Below are 26137 nucleotides of genomic sequence, written 5' to 3' on the forward strand. Positions count from 1 at the left end.
CAGGACCCCACAGAGGGGGGCCAGTTTCTTCCAGATTCAGGCGCCAGATCCCGTGGCAACATCTGCCTCTTGTGTAGTGTTTGTACCTTTGCTCTGAGCACAGGTGGCAAGAATGCTGGGCCCAGGGTCCGGGCAGCAGATGTCCCGCGTGGGAAAGGTGGGGAGTAGGGCCTGGGTCTCCTGTGTCCAGGCTTCTGGGTGTCTGCTTCCTCAGACCAGGGGCCTGAGACCCTAGAACCCCCTGCAGGTGAGAGGCCTGGGCGGCCAGGCCCGGTCTGGACGGAGGGGAGTGACTACAGACACAGCCAAAGCCACAGGGGGCCAGGCGGGGCCTGAGGGGCTGACCCTGAGGCAGACAGGAACAGTGAGGGGGGCATGTGGTCTGGGCTTGAGGCCCAGCTGGCCCTGTCACGCCCTCCCTGTCCCCTGGGACTGGTTTCCTCTCTCAGGCCGTCACTGCCGGCCACTCTCTGCCTGCCCCAAATCACGTCCTTCAGAAGCCCCTGGGGCAGGACTTTAACACTAAACTCCTCAGAAGGTCCTTACGTGCTGAGAAAAAGTACTTTTCTTCCCTGAATTGAGAGTTTAAAGCCCGTGCCCACGGCCAACCAGCATGAGAGGCCATAGGACCACGTGCTCATTTAATAGTATTTAAATACATAGAAAACAGTGGGGGACTCACCTCTGCAGAGCGCCCCCCCGCCCACGCTCTCCCCGACGCTGGGAAGGTGGAGTGGGGAGGCCAGCGGGACCCACAGGAAGTTCCCTGCGAGGTGAGGGCAGCGGGGGGCTGGGAGTCAGGCCACCAGCCACCAACCGCCCCGTCCTGCCCCGACCCCACCAGCTTTCGACCAGATCGGCGGGTATGAGCAGCTGGCAGCCGCCTACGCCCAGGCCATACCATCCAAGACGGTTGCCAACACGACCTGCCACCTGCCGCGTGCGGATGCCATGCACATGTTCCGAGACCCCCACACGGCCGACCTCCCGTGGACCGGGATGACCTTCGGGCTGACCATCATGGCCACCTGGTACTGGTGCACCGACCAGGTGAGTGTCCGCATCATCGCCTGCGGCCTTCCTGCCTTCCAGGGTGGGCTGCAGGTCCGGCGCCCACCTGCCCGTCCCGGTGCAGCCCCAGGAACACCCCACGGCCTGGGCTTCGGTGAGGCCGGGATGACCGGGCTAGGGGTCCTTGTGGTCCCGAGGGGCCTGCACCCTCCGCCTGGAATCGGAGGCCCACTGGCCGCTGCCTGGCCGGGCCTTGAGGTGCTTCGACTGGGACAGTTTGGAGTACGGGATCCCCAGGGGACTGGGACGCGCGTCGGGGGCCAGCCGTGGGCTCCCGGGGTCGGGCAGGGTGTGGGGCCCGAGGCTCCCCTTGGCCTGCCAGTAGTGGGGACCCACTCTCCTGGCAGAGCTCTGGGCGCCCTCGGCAGCGGGGCAGTACGGCGGGGGTCCCGGGGTCCTCAAGGGCCGTGGGAAGCCATCTTTATCCCCCGTCTCCAAGGCAGAGGGTCCCCGATGGTGGTCCTGGGGGGAGAGAAAAGACAGGTGACATCCGAGGAGCACCCACCTCCGCGGGCTGCCAGCGGCTGCAGCCGCACGCTCGCAGCTGGTGGCCTGACCGCTGGTTTCCTAACTTGGTGCCTCAGCGCCCAGGTGTCCGGTGGCAATAACCGCCTTTCGTGGCTGTGATACGCCAAGTGCGGCTCCTCGCTGCCCCTGCCCCGCCTCCGCCCGCCTGCCGGAGGTCCTGTGCGCAGGGCGGCCCTGGGAGCCTGCCTCCAGTCCTCTCCGAGAGGTGCCGGCGCCAGCTGACCTCACAGCCTCCACCCCTCTGGGTGGCAGGCCCTGGGCGGCGGCGGCACCGGCACCGGCACCGGCGGGGAAAGTCGTCGAGAGGCAGCAGCGCCTTAGCCGGCACAAACCCGGGGCCGTGCCCCTGCACCGAGCCCGAGGGCCCTGTCCTGGGAGTGAGGCGCCAGCCCCAGGGCCCGCCCAGCATCTCTGTGGGCCGGTGGGGACACCTCCCCTTGCAGGAGGTTCCGTGAGCCCCATTCCCAGGCTGGACCACTGAGGCCCAGAGGGCAGGACCGGGGCTGCACCCACAGGGAGGGGTTTCCCTGGGGCCAGGGCTGCCGTCCAGCGAGGGGCTGCGAGGGGCTCTCCCCCACCAGCAGCAGGTGCTCAGTGTGTCTGCTGACAGACCTCCCGGGGCCGTGACAGTGGGAAGCGACCCATGTGGGCGTCCGAGGAGCACTGCTTTCACCGCAGGGTCCGTCTGGCTCTCCTGGGAGGGCCGAGGGCACGCCGGGGGAGTGAGGGCTCGCTATGGAGGGCATACGGCTGAGCTGGCCGGTGCCCCTGTACCCCGGGCACCTCTCGTTTCCTCCCCACTCAGCACAGGCCTGGTGCAGTGCTGGCACGTCTGGGCGGGATATCATTCAGATTTCTCATGGAGGCAGGGCTGGCCTTGAGGTCAGGGCTGAATGGGCCCGTCTGGAAAGAGGGCGACACGGGGAGGCTTGGGCGGGACGGCACCGGCATTGGTGGCCTGCAGCCTGGCCTCAGCCTTACCTCCCATCCTCCTCCTGCCTACGCTGGGCCTGCAGGGGGCAGCCAGGCCGGGTCCAGAGCACCCACAAGGCAGAGACGGGTCCACTGGGTCCCACCTGTCTGGACCTCCTGGGCCTGCTCTGCTGTGACCCACACGAGCACCTGTGGACTCCCCAGGACACCTGGAGGGCTAACTCCACACAGTCCCAGACCAGGATGCCCCTTCGAGATGCCCAGTCTGGCCAGCGCCAGGTGGCAGCTCTGTGCTGGGACCAAGGGTACTTCTCATTCTCTCCTTTAGACTTTTTTCACTGTCTCCTAGCTCAGTGGTCGGCAAACTGCGGCTCACGAGCCACATGCGGCTCTTTGGCCCCTTGAGTGTGGCTCTTCCACAAAATGCCACGTGCGGGCGCGCACATACAGTGCGATTGAAACTTCGTGGCCCATGCGCAGAAGTCGGCATTTTGTGGAAGAGCCACACTCAAGGGGCCAAAGAGCCGCATGTGGCTCGCGAGCCGCAGTTTGCCGACCACTGTCCTAGCTCATCCACAAGGCACAGGCTGCACTCTTGTAGTTAGAAACAAGCAGAACCAGTCACACAGGAGGCCTGACGGCCCCCGAGCCTCAGCCTCCACCTGCAGGCGGCCGAGCGCAGTGACATGCCGCCCGCCGTGCCAGGGCTCGTGTCGTCACAGGGCACCAGTGGGGAGGGTCTACAGAGCCTCCTCATTGTCCAGACAGGGAACCTGAGGCTCCGCGTGAGGCAAAGAAGTGTCCCCAAGTCACCGGGAGCTGGTGGGGAAGCAGGACTGACATCAGCCTGCCCCGAGTCCCCGGCACCCTGCGCCTCGTGCCATCGAGAGCCGTGCACGGAAGGCGCTGCTGGGCGCTGCCCGTTCAACTGGCCTGTGCTTGCAACAGCTAAAGCCTCAGATAATTCCTGCTTCTCCATTGCTGGTAGGGATTTACAATGCAGACAGCAAAGGGAAAACACTTATATTTAAAAGTCATAGGTGCGCCCTGGCTGGTTTGGCTCAGTGGATAGAACGCCGGCCTGCGGACTGAAGGGTCCCAGGTTCGATTCCAGTCAAGGGCACATGCCTGGGTTGTGGGCTCGATCCCCAGTAGGGGGCGTGCAGGAGGCAACCAATCAATGATTCTCTCTCATCATTGATGTTTCTCTCTCCCTCTCCCTCACCCTCTCCCTTCCTCTCTGAAACCAATAAAAATACATTAAAAAAAAAAGCCACAGGTGCACAGTGCTGTGAACATACGAAAAAGCACTGACATGTACACTGTGGCTGAACCAGAGGAGAATTATAGCTCGGTAAAGCTGTTTTTAAGGAGAGTGGATTTTTTAAAGAAGTAGACTCGTAATGTCAGAGTCGGGAGGGATCTCAGATGCCATCAGTTCCATGAGCCCTCCCTCCTCCCATTCTGCAGACCTGGAAGCTGAGGCTCAGCCAGGATCTGCCCAAGGCTACCTGACGATGCCTCAGGCAGACCTAGAACTGGAAGCTTCCCCCAACCACAGGTCTGAGAGCTCCCGACCTCTGCCAGTGACACAAAGCACATGCATGAATATGCCAGCCCCTCCTGTGAGGGTACAGGAGCTGAGGGAGTCCCCTGGTACCATCCTACCAGAGCCCCTCCAGCCCTGCCAACTGCTGGGAGGCAGGCTGGGCAGGACCCACTTTCCCTGCTCAACAGATGGGGAGACTGAGTCCCTGGAATGAGTACCTTGGCCCCAGTCGCTCGGCCAATCAGGATGAGCTCTGCTTCTGGGGGAGCCATCAGGTATCAGGCTTGGGCGTTGGTTGTCTCAGGCGGGTCTGGCACTAGTGGGACAGCACCCCAGGCCTCTCCCTGGGGCTCCCCCGGATATGTCCTGCCCCTGGGACTCACTGCCTCCCTGTGCCCCCAGGTCATCGTGCAGCGGTCGCTGTCTGCCCGGGACTTGAACCACGCCAAGGCAGGCTCCATCCTGGCCAGCTACCTCAAGATGCTGCCCATGGGCCTGATCATCATGCCAGGCATGATCAGCCGTGCACTGTTCCCAGGTAGGGCCGGGGCTGCAGAGGTACCAGGAAGAGGCCAAGGATGAATATGAGCTGTTTCCTGGGTGGGGGTGGGGGCAGGGAGGAGAATGGTCCCCAGGACCGTAATCAAAGGGATCCACACAAGGCCCCTGGAGGACCACTTGCTGTGTGCCTGGGGGATGCCACTGACTTCCTGTAGCACACGGGTGCGGAACAGTGGGTTCCACTCAGCGCCAGTGCTGCAGAGGCTGCCTTGAGGGGAGACTGGGCCCGAAGGTCTCTAGCATCGTCATGCGCCTGTGCCTGCGCCTGCGTGCAGGGTTCCGGGGTGGGGTGCCTACCCACTCCCTACCCCGCTCATCAGGGAGCCCAGCGGAGGCCGCTCTGGCTGCTCAGGCCCAGGGAAGGGGCTCCCAGACCCGCTGCAGAGCCCTGACCCACCTGTGCGTTCTTGTCCACGGAGCGAAAGGCCTGCATCTTCCGCAGAGAGCCCGCTTCTTCTCTCTCCCGACCCTGGGCCCACGGTGAACCACACAGGGGCTCCCCAAAGGTCCCGCGGGTGATGTGGGGGGCGCTCAGCTGTCGGCGAGGGGGCTGGGCCGGCCCATTGGCTTCTTGCTCTGAGTGGCGCCTCCGGAGAGGGGGCGGGTGTCCCCTCACCTCGAAATACTCATCCGACACAGAAGAGGAAGCCACTGAGGGCCGCCGCGGGCCACGGCCAAGGCCAGAGCTGCCTGAGAGGCTGTCCTGGTCGCTGAGGGTTATGTAGTCATCGTCGTCTTCCTCGTCCTCCTGGTCCAGGCCATTGGGGATCCCCCCGCCCTCACCGCCAGGGTCACCCTGGGCCACAGACAGCTGCCGCCGGAGCGGGGCAGGGCCTGGGCCTGGGGCCGGGGTCCTGGGCAGCCTGTGGTCTGTTCTGTTCTGCAGCACCTCCTCTTCCGGGCTTTCTGGGGCCCAGCCGGCACCGCCGCCATCCTGGGCAAGCACGTCTGCCACAGGGACTGTCCGGGGCTTGGGCACAGGGGGCTCTGGCTTGGGGTCCCCCTGGGGGAGGCCGTTCCTGGCTGGGAGACCGTCTTGGGGTGTGCTGGGCTCCGGAGCGGGGCTGCAGTCCTGGCTCTGCCTCCACAGCTGGGCGCCGCCCTGGGAGGTGTCTCGGATCTTGATGCGGTTGATCTGGCTGGGCTGGGGGTTCCAGATGTTGGGGTCGATGATGTTGATGTAGCCCAGGATGTCGCTGCCCGGCTCCGGGTCCGGCTCCACCCACGTGGGCAGGTATTCGAACATGTTGGCCCGCTCCAGGTGGAGCAGCCCCGGGTGCACGGGCAGGGGCGGCTCCGGGAGGTCCCCCGGCTGCTCGGCCAGCCCTGGGCCGCGCAGCCCCGGGGGCCTCTGGCCCTCCTGCTTCTCCGAGGAGACCTTGGCGATCTCCTCGGCGCTCTTGGCCTTGACCAGCGCGTACTTAGGGTTGACGAGCTTCTTGGCCACAGCGCCCGAGGGCGCCAGGGGGACCACGGCGGGCAGCACGATGGGCTCGGGCTCGGGCTCCTTCTCCATGGGGATGCCCTTGAGGCTGACGCCGTGCGAGGTGAGGTACAGCTCCTGGAACTGCCGGTCGAACGTCTCCACCACTTGGCCCGACAGCACGGAGATCACGTTGCGGTCGGTCCGGGCGGCGGACCAGGTGAAGCTGCAACACAGGGCGGCTGCCGGTCAGCGCGGGCCGCTCCCCGGCCGAGCCCCCACGCGGGCGTCCGCGCCCCCAGGCACCCCCCAGGCCGAGGGGCCCTGGGCAGGACCGATAAGTGAGGGGACAGAGGACGGGGCACAGCCTCGGGGTCAGACCTGCCACCAAGCCCTCGCCCACCTGCGCTCCTCTGGGGTTACAGCACCCCAAACGCCACGCCCGGTGCCCAGAGCAGCCCTGGACACCTGGTGTCATTCTGAGTGGCCGTGGGCAGCGCCACCCTGCTGCCCCTGCTGGTGGGGCTGGCAGAGCGGGGCCACGCATGTCCCATCTTGGCCACACCCCCCACCTCCAGGCTGGTGACACCTCTAGGCTGGAGCAAGTCTCAGACAAAAGCCCTCCTCTGCCTCTTCGGGAGAGCTGGGTGGTGTGCGGGCGCGCCCCAGCCCAGCTCACACCTCAGCAGTTTGGGGGCCAATGAACCGGAATAACCAAGGTGTCATAAGGCAGTATTAAGGGCAGAACTAGCTGGGACCCAGAGCCACCTCTTCCCCACCCCAGAAAGCCAGAAGTCACCTGTAGGAGCCACAGACAGCCCGGTCTCCATCCACGAACATGAACTTCTGGGCCAGGACGCCCTTGAACTTGGTAGCTGACCTTGTGAAGAACTCTGTTCCCCCGCTGCTCCGCACCCTGAGATTCTGGGGGCGACAGGAGACAGAATGACATGACCACAGCACTGACCACGCGAAGGGAGGCCCAGCAATCCCTGCCTGGGCTTCGAGGGCTGTGGGGGAGCTGGGACGGGGAGGCTGAGGCTGGGAAAGGAGCTGGTGTGGGACGGCAGCGTGGAGCCAGGGCGGGAAGAGCTGGGATGTGAGTGGGGCAGGAGGGTGGGGCAAGGCCTGCAGGTGTCAGAGAGCACGCCCAGGCAGGACAAGACCTGCAGACCTGCAGCCTGCAGCCGGCGTGGGGAATGCTGCTCCGGTGGGGGCGGGGCCAATGCGGGGTCTGGAGAGATGTGGGCACACTTCAGGAAGGTCCCCATGGCGGCACAGCGGGGCGGGGGGACCGGCCCTATGGGGTCTGGCTCTGGTGCTCAGCCGAGCTGTGGCCTTCCCAGGCCGGCGGCAGGCGGCCTCTCCCGGGGCCTCTCACATGCCGTCTCTGTTGCCCTGATGCCCGCTCACCCAGGGCGCACTGCCTGTACCCAGGAGCAAGCCAGAGGGGCCCTGAGAAGCAGTGGGGGGAGGGGGGCAAGGGGGGAAGGGGAGCCCCAGACGAAGGAGGGGGGTCCCCAGGAGTCACGAGCAGTGCCTCCCGTCCAAGTCCACGACCAGGCCACTCCTGCCCATCTCTGGACTCTGGCCATGAAGGCCCCTCCCCGTGGAGTCTGTGGCTCTGCCCACAGCCTCTGGGTGTGACGGGCTCAGACCCCTGGGCACTGCACGCCCATGCGGGCTCCAATCCTCCCCATGGCGGCAGCTCTGAGGGGCAGCTGTGAAAAGCCAGTGGTGGGCCTGGCAGACACAGGAGGGCAGATGAGCCGGCTGAGAACCAGAGTTAAGGGAAGGGCGGGGGGGAGGGGGCGCCTGGAAGGAGACCTGGGCTCCTCTGGGCAAGCACCCCAGGATGGCGTGTTGGGAGACACCGGCCTGGGTCCCCTGGGTCCCCGGAGCGTTGACGCAGGAGGCTGTGGTCAGGCTGGGAATTTCCTAGTTCACACAAGCCCTAGTGAGTCCAACACCCGCCCAGGCAGGTCTGCGTGGCCGCGAGGCAGGTCCCTCCTGAGGGGCTCCGTGCCAGCTGCGGGCGCTGGGCTGTCACACCTCCTGCGACTCCTGTCACCCTCACCCCTGCACTGGCCTCAGCTCAGTGACTGCCCACCGTTGGCACTCACCAACCCCCACCAAGGTCCCAGCTGCCAACAGAACAGACTGTGATGAGGACCCCGCAGGGCAGGGCAGGGCAGAGCTCGAGCTGTGAGGGGCTGCAGGCCGGTGTGTGAAGGGCGGGAAGAAGGGCAGGGGCAGGGGCAGAGGCAGGGCTGGCATTCCAGACAGGAGCGCAGGCTGGTGACAAGTCTGTTTAAGACACACGAGGACTTCAGGGGCAGCGGTGGGCACTGGAGCCTGCGAGTGGGCTCAGCTGGTGCTGGTGGCAGGCCCTACACCTGCCAAAGCACCCGACTCCGCCTGCGGGACTCGCGAAGTTGGAGCTGGCACCCAGCAGAGGCCGCATGGCATGAACCGAGAGCCGGAGGCTGAGGGCAAGGAGGGGCTGTGGGCAGGGGAGGTGGGCCTGTGTCGGGGCAAGGGCAACAGAGAAGGGATGGGCCTGAGACTGGAGTTTGCCCTCCGCCCCGCCCTCAGCCTCTGGGGGACTCGTCTCAGACCCCTCTGCTTGGGTCAAGGGGCAGGCCCCGTGGACGCCCACCTGGCCAGGCACGAACAGCCGTCTTGTTGTTGGGCCCAACCCAGAAGGCAGATAAGTTCCGTGCCCAGGGCCTGCTCCCTCTGCCCCAGGCCGCCCGTCGCAGGCAGCCAGCTCAGCCGGAAGCTGGCCGCAGCCCAGGACAATTAGCGCTTGTGACTTTGTACCCAACACAGGGCACGCTCAGGACCAGAAATCGGGAGCAAAGATCCTGGAGGCGGTACAAGGCCTCCCTTGTCACCTGTGCCCAACCACAGCCAGCTCCGCGGCTCCTGTGGGCTCCGCGCCCAGCGCTCTGGGCGCCAGGGCCTCAGCCCCTCCTCCCAGGAAGGCCAGCCACTGCCCCACCCACCCCACCTTGTGTGGATGGAGGGCTCGGCTCCGTGCGAGAGGCACCAGATTTGCTGTGTGACTCTAATCAGGTCTCTGGCCCTCTCTGGGCCTCGGTTTCCCTACCTGCATGCTGGGGACAGGCCTCGCATCTCAGGCCCATTAGCCTGGGGCTCAGTGGCAGGCGGGGCCTCGCGGCAGCGGCCACTCCCCCTCCCCCGGCCTCATATCAGCTCAGAGGCCTGCTTCCTGGGCGGGCCCCCCCCATGGGGCCTGGCCCACATGAGGTAATGTCTCAGGAGTCAGGGCTTGGGGAGCAGCGGAGGCTCCCACAAAGCTGCATTGTCTCTGAGCCATGACATCCCTGCCGAGGACACAGCGGCCAGGGGGAGGCCAGGGGGGCCACTGGGCTGGCCCGAGCGGGTGCCCCGGGCAAGCCCTCGGACTCTGCGGAGCCTGTGTCCTCAGACCCGAAAGGGGCAGCGATGGGTCCCTGAGGGGATGTCAGGGGAGGGTGGCCGGGCGCACAGCACCTGTCCCCAGGGAGCTCTGCCCCAAGCATGTGTGGGGCAGGGCGGGGTGGGCACTAGCGATGGGGCAAACCCTGCCCCACACCCCATCGTGACCCCTGTTCTCATCCAGAGCTGGGACTCGGCCGGGTGCCAAGTCCGCCCGAGACCAGGCCCGGGCTGTGGGAGGCAGAGGGGACAAGCGCAGGCCCCTCAAGCAGGGTGGGTCTGGGTATTCTTCAGCTCCGGTCAAACAGGGCTCCAGTCCTGGCTCCAGCCAAAGAGTTGGCATCTCCACACCCCAGTCTTCTCGTCTGTGAGATGGGCCTCCCCACCCTGATGCTGCAGGGCTGCTGTGAGGCCTGAATGAAGCCACACGCATGCGGGTGGGCCCGGCAGGTGCCTGGCGCGCCGTGGGTGCCCCACACGTGCAAGGTGACAGGCGGCTGTGACTGCGCCTGCCTGGGTGTGATCCCTCCCACTGAGCGGAGGGGGCGGGGACAGGTGGGGACCGACACCGAGGAGCAGAGAGTATCTGGAACGACACGGACGCGGGTCCGGGGAAGCCAGCACTGTCAGCTGTCCGTGACGGCCAGGGCTCAGAGGAGGGACTCACCACAGCGCCCCAGTGGCATCCACCCCCGGACTGAGGACAGCCCCCAGCTGTACCGTGGGGACTTCCGCCCACACTCTGAAGGGGCCTGCTGGCATCTCCTGGGCCTGAGGACGAGTGGGGAGGCCCACGGGAGCGCAGTGACCAGGCCTGGAGGTGGCAGCCATTAGGCCAGATGTGTGGAGCAGAGGAGGGCGTGTCCCCGTGTGCTGGGTGCCTGGCCAGCATCCACTCTCTTCTTTTTTAAAATTATATGTTACTGACTTTCAGAGAGAGGAAGGGAGCAGCATGGGGAGATAAAAACACCAGCTGCCTCTTGCACGCCCCCTACTGGGGATAGAGCCCCAAACCTGGACACGTGCCCTGACCATGACCTCCTGGTTCACGGCCACGCTCAGCCACTGGGCCTCCCTGCGGGGCCTCCACTCTCTTCTAAAGGGTCTGTTTCACTCTGCAATGGGGGGGGGGGGAGGGGAAGGGGAAGGGCAGGGCACACCCTGGCCTCCCTGGCCGTCTGACCTGGGATGGAGCACCTTTGTGCACCACCACTGGGGATGGGGAGCGGGCAGCGCCGGGCCAGCCCAGACCCTCCCCTCGGCCGGCTGCTCAGCTCAGCTGCGGACACTCTGGGCAGGGGATTCTCTGTTGTGGGGCTGTCCTGGCATCGCAGGGCACTGAACAATGCCATGCCTTTACCGCCAGGCGCCAGCCGTGCTCCAGCCGTGACCATTAACAATGGCTCCAGCACTGCCAATGTCCCACGCCAGGCAAACCCCTCTGTCTGAGAAGCACCGAATACGTTACACACCCTGAGTCCATCACAGACCCAGGCCAGGGTCCGAGCAGCGAGGCGGGAGGGAGGGAGCGGGCACCAGTGGAACCTGCGCTGCTCACCCGACCGAGCACCTTCCCACAGCCTCCGTGGCTGGGATGTCTTTGTTCATCAGAAATGGGTCCAGCCTTTGCCCAGGCGGCGACTGGTTTTTCCCGTCTGGCTGCACACAGCCGACAGCTTTCAGATCAGCCAGGCACCCCACAGCCCCCGTGCCCAGCTCTGAGCCTCGAGGCCCAGCCTGGCTCCCACTCGCTCTGGGACATCCCTTGGCACCCAGTCTCACCCCCAAAAGTGGTTTGGCCACATGGCCTGGTCCTGGGAGGGGGGAGGGCTGGGTCTTCTCCCGAAGGCCTGTTGCCCATTTGTAATCTGGGGCGTCATTCCCACACTCTCCACCTGGGGGGCCGTCAGGGGCCGGGGCCGGGGCAGGCTGAGAACCTCATCCGTGGGGAAGTGCTAGTGTACGTCCTCCTGCTGCACCTGGAAACCAGAACAACCGTTTCCAGAATGTGCTGGTGGGGCTCAAAGCTCAGGAGGCAGGTGGGAGCGCCGCCTGGAGCAGGCGCCTGAGGTGGTCCCAGCCCACGACGCTCCGAGGGGAAGGGAGCCCCTCGGCACTCGACCTGAGCTGAGTGTCCTGGGAGGCGTGGTGCCTGTCCCCAGCCAAAGGCAGACTGCGTGTCCTGCCCACACGGCCTCCTTCCCCTTCACAGCAGCCCTGCCAAGGACATGGCCATATTCCCATTTTCCGGACAATGAGACTGACGTCCAGAGAGATGCAGTGTCTCTGCCCCCGGTTTCAGTGCAGGTGGCAGAGCTGGGGCTTAGGCCTGGTTCCCCCAGACTGGCACCCGACAGGGCCACGGTCACCAGGATGACCCGCCACGCGCCTCCTGTGCCCTGGGCCTGGAGGATCTGGGGGCAGGTCGAAGCACAGCCGGCCGAGGACGGCGGGCGGCCGAGGGCGAGCCCGGGATTACTGGCAAAGGAAGTGCTCCCAAGACAGGTCCGGGCCCAGCCAGCCCGCGGGCAGGGAGGTGGGCCGTGTGGGCAGGCCCTAGACAAGGTGACACTTGGCCAGGGCTGGGCCCACGGAGCCTCTAGCCGCCCGCCCAGGCTGTAGAGGGGGCGGCTCAGAGGCCAACGTCCTCCATTCCTTCCCATGAAGGCACCCAGCTCTGAGCACAGCACCCTGCAGACCATGCCACCTTCCCCAGTGCCAGGCGGTGGTGAGGGGGTGGGCAGGCCCAGGACCCAGGGCGAGCTGCCGCTGCTGCGCCCCAGCTGTAGCTTCGTTTTCAAGCCGGGCGGGGGTGGAGGCCTGTGGTTGATGATGTCCTGTGACTGCCAGTCCTGCACAGCGGCCCCCTCCACCCCACTCACAGAGCACTTACAGCCCTGACTTCATCCTCAAACAACGCTATGAGGCGCCATCACAGTCCAGAGGCGCTGGGGCTCAGGGAGGTGGAACCATGTCCCAAGGAGGCCGCTCTGGCAGGGACGTCGGGCACCAAGGGTCGGTCTGTGCTCCCTCCTGTCCAGGCTGAGTTCTCACTACTGGCTTTTAGGGTCAGCCCAACTTGCAGGAATACACGCCTCAGTTTCCCCATCGGTCCTGTGGGAGCCTAGCATAGACGGCCTCGAGGCCCCTCTGGCTCACGCACTCCAGGCCCCACAAGGCTGTGGGGCTGCAGCGGATCCTAAGGCCCCACTGCACTGGGGAGTGAAGGACGGGACCGGTGGGTGGGAGCTGTGCACCCCGCGGGTGTGTTCTCAGCCCAGCTCCCCTCGCCCTCGATGCCCCCCACGACCGGGAGCTCAGACACTTCGGATACTCTGGGGAGACCAGAAAGTGGGGTGTCCCTGAGAAGAGGCGTGGGCGCTGGAAGGGGCGAGGCCTCTGGGGCAGCCAGCCCCAGTTCTGGGTCCCCGCTCAGCACGGACAAGGGCTCCGGCCTCATCCACACCTGGGAATGCACGGGCTGGGGGAGGCGGCTGTGAGGAGCACCCACCGGCTCGTGGAGGGGCCCGGCGTGGGGGCCTGTCGGGGGAGGGGCTGGGGAGCGAGCCCCGAGGGTCTCTGATCTGCTGGCCACAGGGCCAGGGCCTCTACAGCGCCTCTCAGAGACGCCTGTTCCACGCCCTGGACTCACGGTGAGCTGTCTGCCCCGGACCCGACCCTCGGTGCTAATTACACGGCGGGGAGTGTGGCGAGTGAGCGTGGGGCTTGGGGTCAGCCCACTAAAGAGCCCACATTAAAATGCCCCAGCAGCTGGAGCCTCGCCCCGGGGGAGCTCGCAGCCACTTGAAAAGGCGCAGTGGGATCGGGGGCACACCTGACAAAAGCCGACAAATTACAGGACAGGTGCCAGCCCCTTGTGACCCAGCCTGGCGCCTCCCCTCCTCCTGGGAGTCTGTTCAGATCGCAGGCCTAAAGCCGAGGACTCCTGACCCGTCGGAGGCTGTTCTCAGCCAAGGGCTCTGGTGCTGCCCCCCTTCTCTAACTTTCTAGCCATGAGTGACACCCAGGCAAGCGCCTCCATTTCCTCATCTGCAAAATGGGAACGACTGGCTGACCTGTACTCTCTGGGGAGCGCGCTGCACACAGAGGTGCCAAGTGGTGTCAGGGTGAAAGGAGGGCAGAGCACCAAACGCCAGGTGTCCGTGCGGAAGAGGCCAGCCACACTGGCCCACACCCCCTCCGCCGGGCCAGTGCGATCCTGGGCCCAGAGGGGAGGGAATGTGCTCACGGACACACAGCAAGCAGCGCTCAGAGCCCAGGCCCACCACCACCCCTCCTCTCTGCCCGACGACATGCCCCTCTCAGGCCCTTTCCACGCTGCCCTCCTTCCTCAAGCCCACTCTGACTCCGCAGCTACGGAGGCCTTCCCTGCCCTCGCCCAGGAGCCTCCTGTCAGAGCCAGGTCCCAAAGCCTGTGGTGGACGTTACAGAGCCAGAGCGTGGCTCACACTCAGGAAGCCTCTGGGAGTCAGATCTCAGATGAGGCGTGAGCTGCTGGGGTCGGGGTCTGAGCACGCGTCACCGGAGGCGTGTAAGCAGACAGGTCACCAGCGTGGCACGGGCTACTAAGAAAAACCACGAGGGGTGGCCCTTGTGTGGCTCTGGCACCTGGCCACGGGCCCTTCGTCAATGTCTGCCGGATCTCTGCCTGTTGGAGGTAGTTAGCGACCTGCCCCTCGGCCCGCAGCGGAGGCCAGGCGGCCCGGCAGGAGGCTCGGGGTTGCCGAACTCCGTGCCGGCACAGCCCCGTCCACAGAAAGCAGGTGCAGTGTCTGCTGAGGGACGCGTCGGTCACTCGTGACCAGCCAGCTCACCTTGAGGTGGCCCAGGTGCATGTGGGCCCGCTCGCACATGTGCAGGAAGTACTTGACGTTGCTCTCGTCCAGGATGATGTACACGGCCACCTTCCTTTTGAAGCCGGCGTCCAGCAGGTCCTTAAAGATGTCCACGTCGGTGAACATGTCCATGACCACGGCCACCACCTGGGACAGGAGAGATGGCTGTCAGGCAGGACGACAGTGCGGACAGGTGCCTCGCAAGGCAAACAACCCGCCCGTGCCTGCCACCTCTCTGGGCCACTCCAGCTCTGCTCCCCACACCTCAGGACGGGGACTGGGACGTGACGAGCTGGCCCCGAAATTCTAGGCCCAGTATCTCAATCGGTGGCACAGACTGGACTCCGAGACCGCAGGGAGGAGAGGAGAAGTCCACTCAGCGTGCCTGCTGCCTCCCTAACATGAGACCCCGAGCTCAGTGACCAGGCGGGGTGGGAGGTGAGGGAGGCGTGTGCTGCACAAGGAGAGGGAGGGGGCAGCTTCAGAGGCCTTGCAGTCAGAAAGGAGCTGCGTCCCGAGGCCTCCTTCCTGCGGTTGCCAGGGTTCCCCGGGCCTGTTCCAGTCCGATCGAGGTGGCAGGTCACACCACTGCCCTCCACCTGCCACCCCAGGTGCTGAGATGAACCCCAGGCGTCAACAGCCAGGAGGCAGGGCAGCAGCTGGCACAGGCTCACCGAGGTCGCCCCGTAGGCCAGGGGGGGTGCGGTCTGGCAGGCTCCTTCGCCGCCCACACCAGCACGGGGCTCTTCCTGTCCTCTGACGACCTCTGCCCACACAGCTGACCTCCACCTTCCTGGCCCTGACTCCGGGTAGAGCCCCAGAGGTCAAGGTGCACCTCCCCCACCCCAGCCCAGCCACAGTCCAACGGACACGCCCAAGGCCTGAGGAGAGAGAGGCGCAGGGAAAGGCCAGGTGACGTGGACAAGCCACTGCCTCAGGGTGGCTGCCAGCCTGGTGGGTGCAGTGCCGCTTGCTGAGTCAGCCCCTGGGCTCTCTGGCAGCCCGAGTCCTGCACATGGGAAAGCTGGGGCAAGAGACTCAGCTAGCACCCAGGGCCCCCCACAGTCCTTCTCCTCAAGGGAGCACAGCTACTTCCAGACCCTGTGCCAAGGGTTGACAGTGCCCCTGTTCAGTCCCAGCCTCTGGGCTGTGGCCGCAGCAATTCCCATCTTACAGATGAGGAAACTGAGGCACCAAGGGGTGCATCCCTTGCCTGGTTCTCTATCTGGGAGGCCCAGACTCTGCCTGGGACAGTGTGAGCTCATCGAGGGCAGAGCCCCTGGCTGGGCCCAGCTTGGGGCGTGGACTAGGGCCCTCCGGGAGCTATTGTCAACTGAGAATGGGAGCTCATGGCTTGGGTTGCAGGAATGAGGGTAGCCAGGGACAAGCCCAGCCCCTCCCGAGCCCTGTCTGCCATCCACCAGTGGGGTGTGGGCCTGGCTCTCCGTCTCTCCAGCTCACACACCAAGGCTTGAGCACAAAGCTGCTGGCCCTGCCTCGAGGGGAACTCCGGCCACTCCTGTAGCCCCAGCCCCGACCCACGAGGCCCTGGGCGAGGCCAGGCCAAAGCCTCCAAGACAGAGGGGAGGTGGAGTCTGGAGACGCCGCTGCCTGAGGTCTGTCGGGAGACCGCGGAGCGCGAGGGGCAGGCGCCTGTGAACTGGCTGTGTCCCCGTGAGCACTGGTTCCAGGAGGGGCGGCAGGCACACGTGTTCCATACGCGAGGCGCCGTGGACACCCTGCCAACTGCACAGCCGAAGCCGGAGGGAGGGAGGGCCCGGGGTCCCGGGTCTCACTGCCGGGAAGATGCAGCCACAGAGCAGGGAGGGGCCCAACACCAGGAAGACCATCGGTCCCCAGCCCCAGGGCGCAGTAGGGTGGGCCGATGTCTTGGGGGGGATGGCTGTGCCAGGACCCGAGTGGAGGGGGACACGGGCAGGGACTGGATCAGTGCTGGGCTCGAGTGCGACTTGTACCCAAATCCCTCCCCACGTCTGGGGGGCTGCATTGTGGGCAAGCCCCCAAAGTGTGCTCCTCCGGCAGCTCCACGCCTCCCTTTCCCCTGCCGCATCCAACAGAGCTGCCTCCTGCCTCCCGCCTCCCGGGTCCGAATCCCCCACCACTTTCCACATGGCTGGGACTGCTCCCCGGTCTCCTCTAATGACCCCATCAATCTGCTGTCGGTTTCAGAGTACCCAAAATGCCCTTGGGGTGGGTGCCCATCCACCTCCACTAGAGACATGCTGACACTGTGGCCAGAGGAGAGGGGACCCCCAGTCCCACCTCAAGCCAGTAGGGGGTGGACAGGGTACCTGGCCCAGGCCCCGGTGCCCACCACAGGCACCTCCATCACCCAGGTGGTTACTGGAGGAGGTGGGTGGGACCCTCCACCTGAGGCCATCGCCTCAATAGCCAAGGCCTCGGGTCTGTGACACCTGTGCTGGCCCTGATGGACTGACGGCAGGGCACAGGGCACTGGAGTGCGCCCCTCCTCCAGGGCCCCTACTAGCAGTCTGAGCGCCCAGGCAAGGGCAGGGCAGGACCAGGGCTGGAGCTCCGGGCTTGGTCCCGGTATGGCATTGGGTGCGCCGTGTCCCTCTCTGGTCTGTCTCATCTATAAAATGGGGAAGGTTGATGTGCCACCCAAGGCCATCCCTGCCAGGGCATTCCCGACTCCCTGTGCCCTTCCTGGGCGGCAGAATGGGCTCTAGACTGTCCTTCTGGGAAGATACGCGACCTCAGGCAAGTGCCTTGGTTCCTGCATAAGGTGAGGACAAGGCAGTGAACGCTGCCAGTGCACAGCTGCTTCCGGCCTCCTCCTCGTCACAGCCACCTGAGACTCTTCCTCCAGACCCACGGCCTCCAGGTGGCCCGGCGGTTCACACGGACCAGGGACCGTTCGCGTCCCCTCAGCCGGGGGCAGGCCCCCAACATGCAGGGTCTGCATGGCAGTCTCCAAAGGGTGCTGCTGCCTGAGGAGTGGGCACGCGAGCCCCAGAGCCTCTGTAAAGGCCAGACAGCAAATATGTCAGCCTCTACCAGTCACGTGGTCTCTGACACAACCACTCAGCTCTGCTGGTGCCGCAGGAAGTGGCCGAGGGCCGCGCGGAGCAAATGTGTCTGTCTGTGCTCCCGTATTTACAAAATCAGGCAGGAGGCCAGGCTTGATCCAACGCCTACCCTGGACTAACCCTGCTGGTTCCACCCAGGACAGCTTAGCAGCCAGCTAAGCACTGAATTGTCTCCAAGCAACTTCACTGCATCCCAGAACAAAGCTCCAAGATACTTAAAGGAAAAAAATCAAACTTCAGCCCCCCACAGCAAAAAAAATGCTATCCAATAAGAAATACCAGACACACAAATAAACAGGAAAATAATGATTCTTGGGAGGAAAAAAAAATCTATCAAAACTACCCCAGAATGGATACAGATGTTAGAACTGGCAGCTACGGACATGAAAACACTGATAACAAACAGTATTCTAAATGTTAAAAAGTTACTTAAGACAGGGAAGATAGTTTAAAAACACCAAACTGAACCTCAAGAGGTGAAACAGTTCAATATTTAAGATGAAAAATACATGGGATGGGATTAAGAGCAGATTAGACACTATAGAGAAAAGACAGTGAACTTGAAGACATGTCCATAAAATTATCCAAAATGACACACAGAGAAGGAGATGGAAAAACGGGGTCAGGGCTTCAGGGAGCTGTGGGTGTAACTGAAGTCACAGAGGTGCCCAGGCAGAGGGCGGGGTGGGGGGCGAGACAGAAAGACATTGAAAAATAATGGCCATAACTTTCCACGCTGATGAGAACTACGCACTCCCGCCTTTAGGAAGTTCAGTGAATTCCAAGCAGAAGAGACGTACAGAAATGACACCAAGGCATATCATAACCACATCACCTAAAGCCAGCGACAAGGAGACAATCTGAAAAACAGCCGAGGGGGCAGGACCATGACACAACAGGAACAAGGCAAGCAGGTTTCACTCAGAACTGACGCAAGCCAGAGGACACCAGCAGCAGCTCCACGGTCCCAAATGGGAAACTGTTAGCCTGGCTGCCACGCCCGGTAAGAACAGCTTCCAGACCGAAGGTGAAGCGAGGACCTTTCCTAGACGGAGGGGCCCACTCGCATGGGCTCTGAGACAGACAGGAGCTGCTGCAATCCTGCCCGACCGCCCGCCTCCAGCAGGGGGCGGGGGCAGACCTGGGTGTGACCTGCTCTCCTCCCCTGGTGCCTTCGGGATAAATGAGACGCTGTCTGAAAGGCCAGGGAGGTTCTCCAAGCAGAGGATGCTTCCTGGGAGCCCCTGGCCCCCTGTGGGCAGCCCCCACGCCTGGTGCTCCCCAAACCAGTCTGCACATCCTCTGGCTCTAAAGGTCTGGCACTGAGCTGGTGTGGGGCAGGGGAGTTGCTGTCAGCCTCTCTAGGGGCGTCCTGTGTGGATTCCAGTTGTGCCGCCACCCACTGCCTCCCAGAGCCACCCTGGGTCCTGAAATAAACCCCTGACCTTGAGCCGCCCAGAGGGCAATGCCTCGGGGCCTCTCCCCTCCAACATTTACCAGCTCTGGCACCTCCCCCCGTTTCTGGAAGATGAAGACAGAAGCCTCGCTAGGAACAATTAAAGAAGGCTCGGGCCTCCTGAGCACCAAAGGGCCGAAGCAGGATGAGGTCAAGAAGCCATACTGGTCCCGCCCAGAGCCCTCTGACCAGGAGGCCTGCCCTGGGGCTCCAGCCTTCCCCACAGACACACCAGCTCCTCACCGGGCTCAGGACTGCGCTGGCAGAGCCTGGGAAAGGCCATCGGGGGGCCAGGCTGTGCCCTGTGGACCGGACAGGAGGACAGGCTGCTCCCGCTTCCACCAGCTCCAGGTGCCCACATCCTCCAAGCTTCCCGGCCCGCGGGTGCAGGACCCAGCCCAGCAGACCGCCCACAGTTGTCAGTGACTGGCATAAACGGAGGGTTTTCAAACTGGGAAATCTCAGAGTCATAATTTCAAAAGCCTTTAAAGCCTTAGCTTCCCCCGAGTCCCAGCGAGCATCCTAAGCCCCCAGAAGACTGGCCTATTAGAGACTTGCCAAGGCCGCCGGCGAGCCACACCCTCTGCTGTGCCCCCCAAGCCCCTGCCTGAACGCCTGCAGGATGGGGAGCTCACCGCTTCTCCCAGAGAGGGGCTGTCAGGAGGGCGGTGAGGAGAAAGGCAGAGGGAAGGCGGGAAGAGGATGCGGGAGGAATGCCAGCTCCATGCCAGATACCACACCAAGTGCTTTACATCCCTATTCCATTCAATCCCACCACAGCTCTGAGGCAGGCGCCGCCATCGCCATGGCACCGAAGGGGCAGGAGTGGGGGTCGGAGGCAGAGGGGCTGTCTCGGGCACGGTTAACAGCTGCGCTGGGCTCGCGCCGGGCCTGCGGGGCAGCGAGCCTTTCCACCGCCCATGCGGCACTTAACCTGGGAAGGTGCCTGAGCCTGGGGTCACCGGGACCCCACAAAGGAGGTGGCGTAGCCCACCCAGGCCAGGCCCGCTGGTTGTGCCCTGCACTCGGCAGCCTGTGGGCACTCACGGGTTACTGCCTCAGGACAAGTGCCCAATTCCCATTGTACGAGCTGAAGAAACCGAGGCCCAAGGTCATGTAGCCAGGACGTGGCTGAGCTGGGCAGGTGAGCCAGGGGCCTCTGAGAAGACCAGCCCCTCTCTGCTGGCCCAGGGCGGAGCCTCGGCTTCAGGGTGAGCCTGTCAGACCAGGGCGAGTGGGGTTCTGTGGAGCCCAGAGCAGGCTGGCCACGCCAAGGCGGCTGGTGCGAGGGCGGCAGGCCCCGGCCTGCTCCGAGCCTCCGATCCTCATCTGCCACAGGACGATGACGCCAGGCCCCACCTCCCAGGGTCGAGGGAGGGCAGGGCCTGCAGGTCTGAGGCTGCTGGCAGGTCTGAGGCTGCCTGCCCGCAGGAACCAGGTGTGCACCGAGGGGCCGCCCTGCTTCCTGGCAGAGCCCTCCTGGCTCTCCCCAAACTCTCAAGATGCAAAGGCCACTGGGACTGTGTTATCAGCTGGCTCCCTGCCTGCAGGGGAGGGCCGTGGGCCCGGGGCTGGGAATTGCCAGGAGGCAGCTCCCTGGACCTGCTGTGCCCTGGGGATTGCTGCTGGCCCTGGGGCCTCTGGGGCGCTGCCCAGCTCAGGGACAGGGAGAGCTCTCCCTCTGGTCCGCAGGGACCCGCCTTGGCTCCCGGTCACCCTGTCCCCGCCAGCCCCTCTCGGAGAGCCGTGTGTGGGACCTGTGGGGACAGGGCGCCCGAGGCAGTACTTTTCCGGTCCCGAGTGCGCTGGGGAGCCGCAAGGCTGCACTGCTCCCAGGGCTGGCTCAGCAGGGACAGCCAAGACGCTGCTGCTCCCGGGAAAGGGTCCGAGCCCGCGACCTGGGTTCTGCGCCCAGCCCCTCGGTGTCAGCTCTGTGACCTCCGACAAGCTATGGAGAGGTCAGCCCTACCAGGCCTGCTTCCTCATCTGCACCCTCGTCTATGGAGTTGCCGGGAGGATGACAGCACCTGGCATACACCTGGTGTTTAATAAATGCCTCATTCAAGTGCTTTCATTCTCCTGGAGGCAACCATCAGTCAGAACTCCAGTGTGTGACGGGGGCCGGAGAGAAAAGACGTGGGCTTGGTCAGGCATCGCGCGACCTGGTTCCTGCCCTTCCTGCTGGTGGCACTTGGCAAGAAACAGAACTTCTCTGGGTCTCTGCTCCCGCGCCCGGCCTGGCTGGCGTGAAATCGCATGCAGGCTCGCCCTGGCCACTCATTCTCCCCCAGTTTCCTCAGGGTGTATGACTCCCCCTGCCCCTGGGGCCTCCCCACGGCTGCCAGGCTCTGGTCCCATGTGGAGGGGGGGGGGGTGCATGCTACCGTCCTGCCACCCAGCCTCTCCCCTTCTCTCTGAGGCTGTAGCCAGCCCCTGGCCTGCAGCTGAACCCCAGAGCAGTTTCTCCAGACAAATCACTGGCCCCTGGGGGCAGGGGCGGGCAGATGACCTCCCACCTAGGAAAGCTGGAGCCCAGGGGGTCCGGAAGATGCCCAGAGAGCAAGCGCTCAGAGCCACAGCCGCAGCCAGTGGTCCTCTGAGGCCCAGGACCACCCATCCCAGCCCAGCCTGGCCCCGGGCTCCCCAGAGGAGTGTAGAATCACAGGGCAGCAGGTGTCAGCGCTGAAGGGGGTAGCCTGGCGGGAACAGGCTCCCAGGCTGCCCACGGTCTGCCTGTCATGCTGACGACAGCCCAGGCGGAGGAGGTGGCGGGCTGGGTTTCCCTGACTCAGTGCCAGCAGCCCCAGCCCAGGGCCCAGTGGGAAGGGGTCCAGTGTTCCAGCCATGCGGCTGAACAGTGGGATCCCCATTCTTGGCCTGGGAAGCGGGGGAGTTCTCCCTCACTGGTACCAGGGGTGAGAGAATTCGGGGAGAGGGGGAAAGAAGTGACTCATGGGAAGAGAGACGGCAGGAAGGGCTCCCAGGCGGGCAGCCAGGTAAGGGCTCGGTCAGCATTTGTCAGCATCCGTCAGTGTCACAGCCCAGCCCCTGGGAGCTGGAAGCAGCCAGAGCAGGGGCAGGGGAAATGGGAGGCGCTCGTGGGCGCTCTGCCCTGCCCTGCCAGGGCCAGGCAGGATGGCCGGGGACCGACCGGTCCTGGAGTCTGAGGACAACACGGGCCTGGCCCCCACGCTCCACCCAGGAACTAGCTAGGTGACCTTGGCGGGACTAGCCAGCCAGGCCTCAGTTTCTACATCTGAGAAATGGGGCAGAGCCACTACCTGAGATCGTGACGCGCCTCGCGCTCGATAAACAGCAGCTGTGGTTTTTACAGATGGCCTGCGCACACATCACCGGCCTCGGGGGCCAGGACGGACGTGGCAGGGAAGCAGACGGGCTGGACGGCAGCTTGGCCTCTATTGCCTCTGAGATCCCTCTTGCTGGCTCGTGAGGCTCCCTGCTGCCTGAGAGGGCGCCAGGCTCAGCAGTGAGCCCCATTCTTAGGGGGATGAAGCAGGGCAATGCCTACCTGTCAGGGGCTGCAGGAGAGCATGACTGTGGTGCCAACAGAGCAGGGTTTCAACCCGAGATGGACTTTTTCCTGGTTATGTCACCTGAGACAGGTGACACCCGTCACCTCGTGGCGCTTTTGCGGGGAGCAAATGAAGAAATGGGAGGACCCACGGGACTAAATGGAGTGGCTGGGTCTCAGCCCTAGCCATCGAGACATGGGGAGGCCACCCTGAGTGCCCAGCCTCGCCCCAGGCGCCCCTATCTGGCCCCATCGCTGAGCCAGGCCGCCTGTCTTTCTGTCTGGGGGAGATTAGATGCTGGCTGTTCCCAGGCCAAGCTGGATCCAGTGTCTGCCTCCTTCCCACTCCCGGTGGGGAGGAGGGGAGAAGAGGAGGGAGAACCCTGACAGAGCAGGTTGTTTTCCTGGCCTCAGTTTCCCCAATTGTATAAAGGGGGTGGAGGCTAGGTAATGGGTCCCAACAGGCCCTCCAGGGAACTGGGTTTCATGACCTCAAGTCAGGCACCCACGTCAGCAGCACCTTTTTATCCCACAGCAGGTCTGGGGCAGGTTATTTGGGCTGAAAACTATGAAAGCCCCTTCCTCCTCCCCCTTCTCCTCCTCTTCCTCACGCCCATTACCCAATTCTATCCTCACAACAGCCAGAGATGCGGCTTTTATCCTCGCCACCTCCATTCACAGCCCAGAGACCCGAAGCCCCGGCGCTGCCTGGACAGGCTGAGAGCCGGCCCCTGGCACAGGCCATCGGCCCCAGCCAGCCCCCTCGGAGACAGACGCTCCGCTCTGGAAGCCGAAGCCGCGGCTACGCCTCAACTCCTGACCCACTCTGCTTTCTTTGCGGAAGAGCTCCCCAGGCCTGTCTGGCAGCTGGAATGGCCCCCACAGCCAAGGTTCAGGTCTTGTGCCATTTACTGCCCCCTCTGGGCCTGGAACCGCGAAGGGGTGAGATTCCACTAGAAATACCTGCCTACAGCCCAGTCACTCACTGCTCTCTGCCGAGCCAGGGCCTGGCCTCAGACTCCTCCTCACACAGCTGGCAGGCAGGCTGTGCCAATCACGCCAGGATGTGCTTTGGAACCGTGCGAAAGGCACTTCCACTCGGCAGGGAGAAGCAACCGCTCAAGGTCATGCTGTCCAGCAATGGCCTGGCTGTCTCTGCAAGTGGTAAGCTCCTCTTCTCAGAATATGCGTCAGGGTGTCAACTGAGTATGGCCACCCACTGCGCAGCTTGGCAGGGGTCTGCAAGGGGAGGTCCACGATGAGGTCCCTTCCGGGGGAGAAATTCAACCCGGTGGACAACCCTCAGCTGCACTCACTGCTCCCACCCGAAGACCAGGCCGTCCCCGCCTCTCACACCCTCGGCTGACGGGTTCCGCCATTGCAAGGCTCATGGAGAAGCTGAGCGGTGGAGCGAGCAGCCCTGTGGCCCACACACCCAGGAAACAGGCACACTTGAACTCAGACCTCCATCCAGGCCAGCCTCAGATGGGCTCAGGCAACTTCTTGGTCTCCATGACGATTCATTCCCCCACCCGACAAAAGCAGCATCAGAGACTCAGGGTGCGTGTGAGAGCTGCACCTCTCAGGGCTGAGTCAGAGCCATCCCCAGGGACAGGGGAGAAGGCACATACTTCCTCCCCCCACCCCACGGCAGCACCTCCTTCTGGGAGACCCGCTCACCAGGCCTCTGGAAGTCAGAACTACCCCCAACAACGCACAGCGGCCCATGCCATGCAGCAGCCCACTGCTGCCACCTGCCAGGACACACAGGCACCTGGTCCCTCTGCCAAGAACCAGAAACCCCATGGACGCAGGCAGCCAGGGGACCCGCGGGACCATGGCCTCTCCACGCGAGGAGTGTTCACCGGTGGGAGGTGCTGTCCCCCCAGGGGCGGCTCACCTTCTGGGCCTGGCTGATCATCTTGCGCACCACCTCTTTGATGTGGGCCTGCCCGTCGAGGGGCGGCTGCATGTAGACGCTCGCCCGGGTCACGCCGCGGTAGGCGATGGTGTCCGGCCAGCCCAGGTCCAGCTGGGGGATGGAGCGGTCTGACTTCTGGGGCCAGTACTCCAGGGAGGGCGGGGGCTCCGCCTCCGTGAGGGCTCCCCCGGCCCCACTGGCCTCCTCCCGGTCCCGCGCTCCATGGTCCTCAGACCCCGGGAGGCAGCCCGCGTCCCGCGGGTCCTGCGAGCCCGGGTCGTACACCTCGATGGTCTCCAGGATGCGCCGCAGCTCCAGCTCCGAGAGGAAGTCGCGGATGTTCTCCCGGCTCAGCACCTCGTAGAAGGCCTCGGGGCCGCGGGCCACCAGCGCCTCCAGCGCCAGGCGCTGCTCCTCGCTGTAGAAGAACTCGGGCTTGGACTCGCTGGAGCGCCAGTTGACGTGGCTGTTGTCCAGACACTGCACCTGGGAGAAGGCCATGGTGCCCGGCGCAGGCTGCTGCGCGGGAGGCGGGGCGCTCGGCTCGGCGGGACCCGAAGTCGGGGCGGCGGGGACAGCGCGGGGCCTCGGGGCGGTCTGCTCCTCTGCCCATAGGCGCCTGCGGAGAGAGCGGGGAGCGCCCGTCAGCGGGGCGGGCGGCCGGGGGGCAGGGAGGGTGAGGGCGGGGCGCGCAGGGCCGGTCCCGAATCTGCCGGGACGGGGTTCCCGGTTCCTGGCGCCGCCTGAAGTCCTCGGCTACTTCGGGGGAACTTCCCCAAAGTCTCCCGGGCGGGGGCGGGAGCCTGAAACCCGACGGCGCTGGTTCAGGTCGGAGCCGCCGCGCTCGCAGGGCTTCCGGGAAGGCAGGGGTCTCGGAACCCCGCGCGCCGCACGGGCAACCCGAGGGGCCTGCCCGGAGGAGGCCGGGGGCGGCGCGGCCGGCAGGCTGGGCGTCCGCTCGGGAGGAAGGGGCCGGGACCCGGGGTGCGGGCCGGACCGCGCTTACCGGGAGACCTCGGCGCGTCGCGCAGCCGGCGAGGAAGCCGGGAGGGCGGAGCGGAGCGGTGCGCACCGGCGGCGGCAGGCGGGTGACTAAGTGCCACCCCGCCCACCCCGCCACCACCTGAGGTCACGTGCGGCCCGGGGGCGGGGCCGGAACTCGTTCACACCGCCGACAGCACAGACCCGCCCCCTCCGCTGCCCAGGCGTGGGCTCCCGAATTGGGAGAAGCTCAGGGAGCAAGTCCAAGAGTTCCTGGAACATGGCATGCGGCCCAGAGAGGGACAGTGTTCTTCCTGTGGTCACACAGCAAGTGGACAGCCTGGGCAGCCCGCCCGCAGGCCTGTGGGCACCCCTGGTCCAGCCCCACCTCTGCTGCTGCCCAGGTGGGAGGGGAAGTGCATGGCGGGCCAGCTGTGGAAGTAGAGGTGGGGTACTAGGCTGGGAAGCCCAAGGCACCAACCTTAGGAGCCTTCCCAGAGCTCGGTGTGGACAAGCAGCTGAGGAGCCCTGCTCCCTGCGGGGAGGGGGCCCTGCCCCAGGACTGGTCCTGCGTGAGGAGCAGGCCTTACCGAAGGCGGGGAGCTGGAAAGGGCTGCTGTGGGCTGGGGTCAGCCCAGCAATGCACCGCGTCCCTGGGGCTTGGGACCCTGGTTATGGGAGGTGTGGGGACCACATCTGAAAGCAGGCTGCCAGGGCAAGGACAACAAAGCCCATTAAACCTGGCCAAACAGCCCACGCCCCATTTTTGTGCCAGGCCAGTCAGCCAGGCACCTGGCCCAGCCTTCCTCCT

General features: G+C 64.8%; 2 protein-coding genes across 2 annotated transcripts in view; one reads left to right on the top strand and one right to left on the bottom strand.

Annotated features, from left to right (window-relative positions):
- SLC5A10 (solute carrier family 5 member 10) overlaps positions 1-26137 on the top strand; it is a 76692-nt gene that overhangs the window by 35744 nt on the left and 14811 nt on the right. Inside the window, exons 8-9 of the mRNA XM_081108816.1 lie at positions 845-1050; positions 4484-4619. Of these exons, the coding sequence (XP_080964942.1) occupies positions 845-1050; positions 4484-4619 (342 nt within the window). The remainder of the gene's footprint in view (positions 1-844; positions 1051-4483; positions 4620-26137) is intronic.
- FAM83G (family with sequence similarity 83 member G) lies at positions 580-24846 on the bottom strand (the record flags this gene model as incomplete). Its single annotated transcript, XM_081108815.1, has 5 exons — positions 580-1533; positions 5040-6291; positions 6865-6989; positions 14345-14512; positions 24325-24846. 5 exons carry the CDS (start codon positions 24844-24846, stop codon positions 1186-1188), a joined length of 2415 nt encoding a protein of 804 aa, XP_080964941.1. The 3' UTR covers positions 580-1185.

This window comes from Myotis nattereri (assembly GCF_964212035.1).
Source record: "Myotis nattereri genome assembly, chromosome: 16".
NCBI lineage: Eukaryota > Metazoa > Chordata > Mammalia > Chiroptera > Vespertilionidae > Myotis > Myotis nattereri.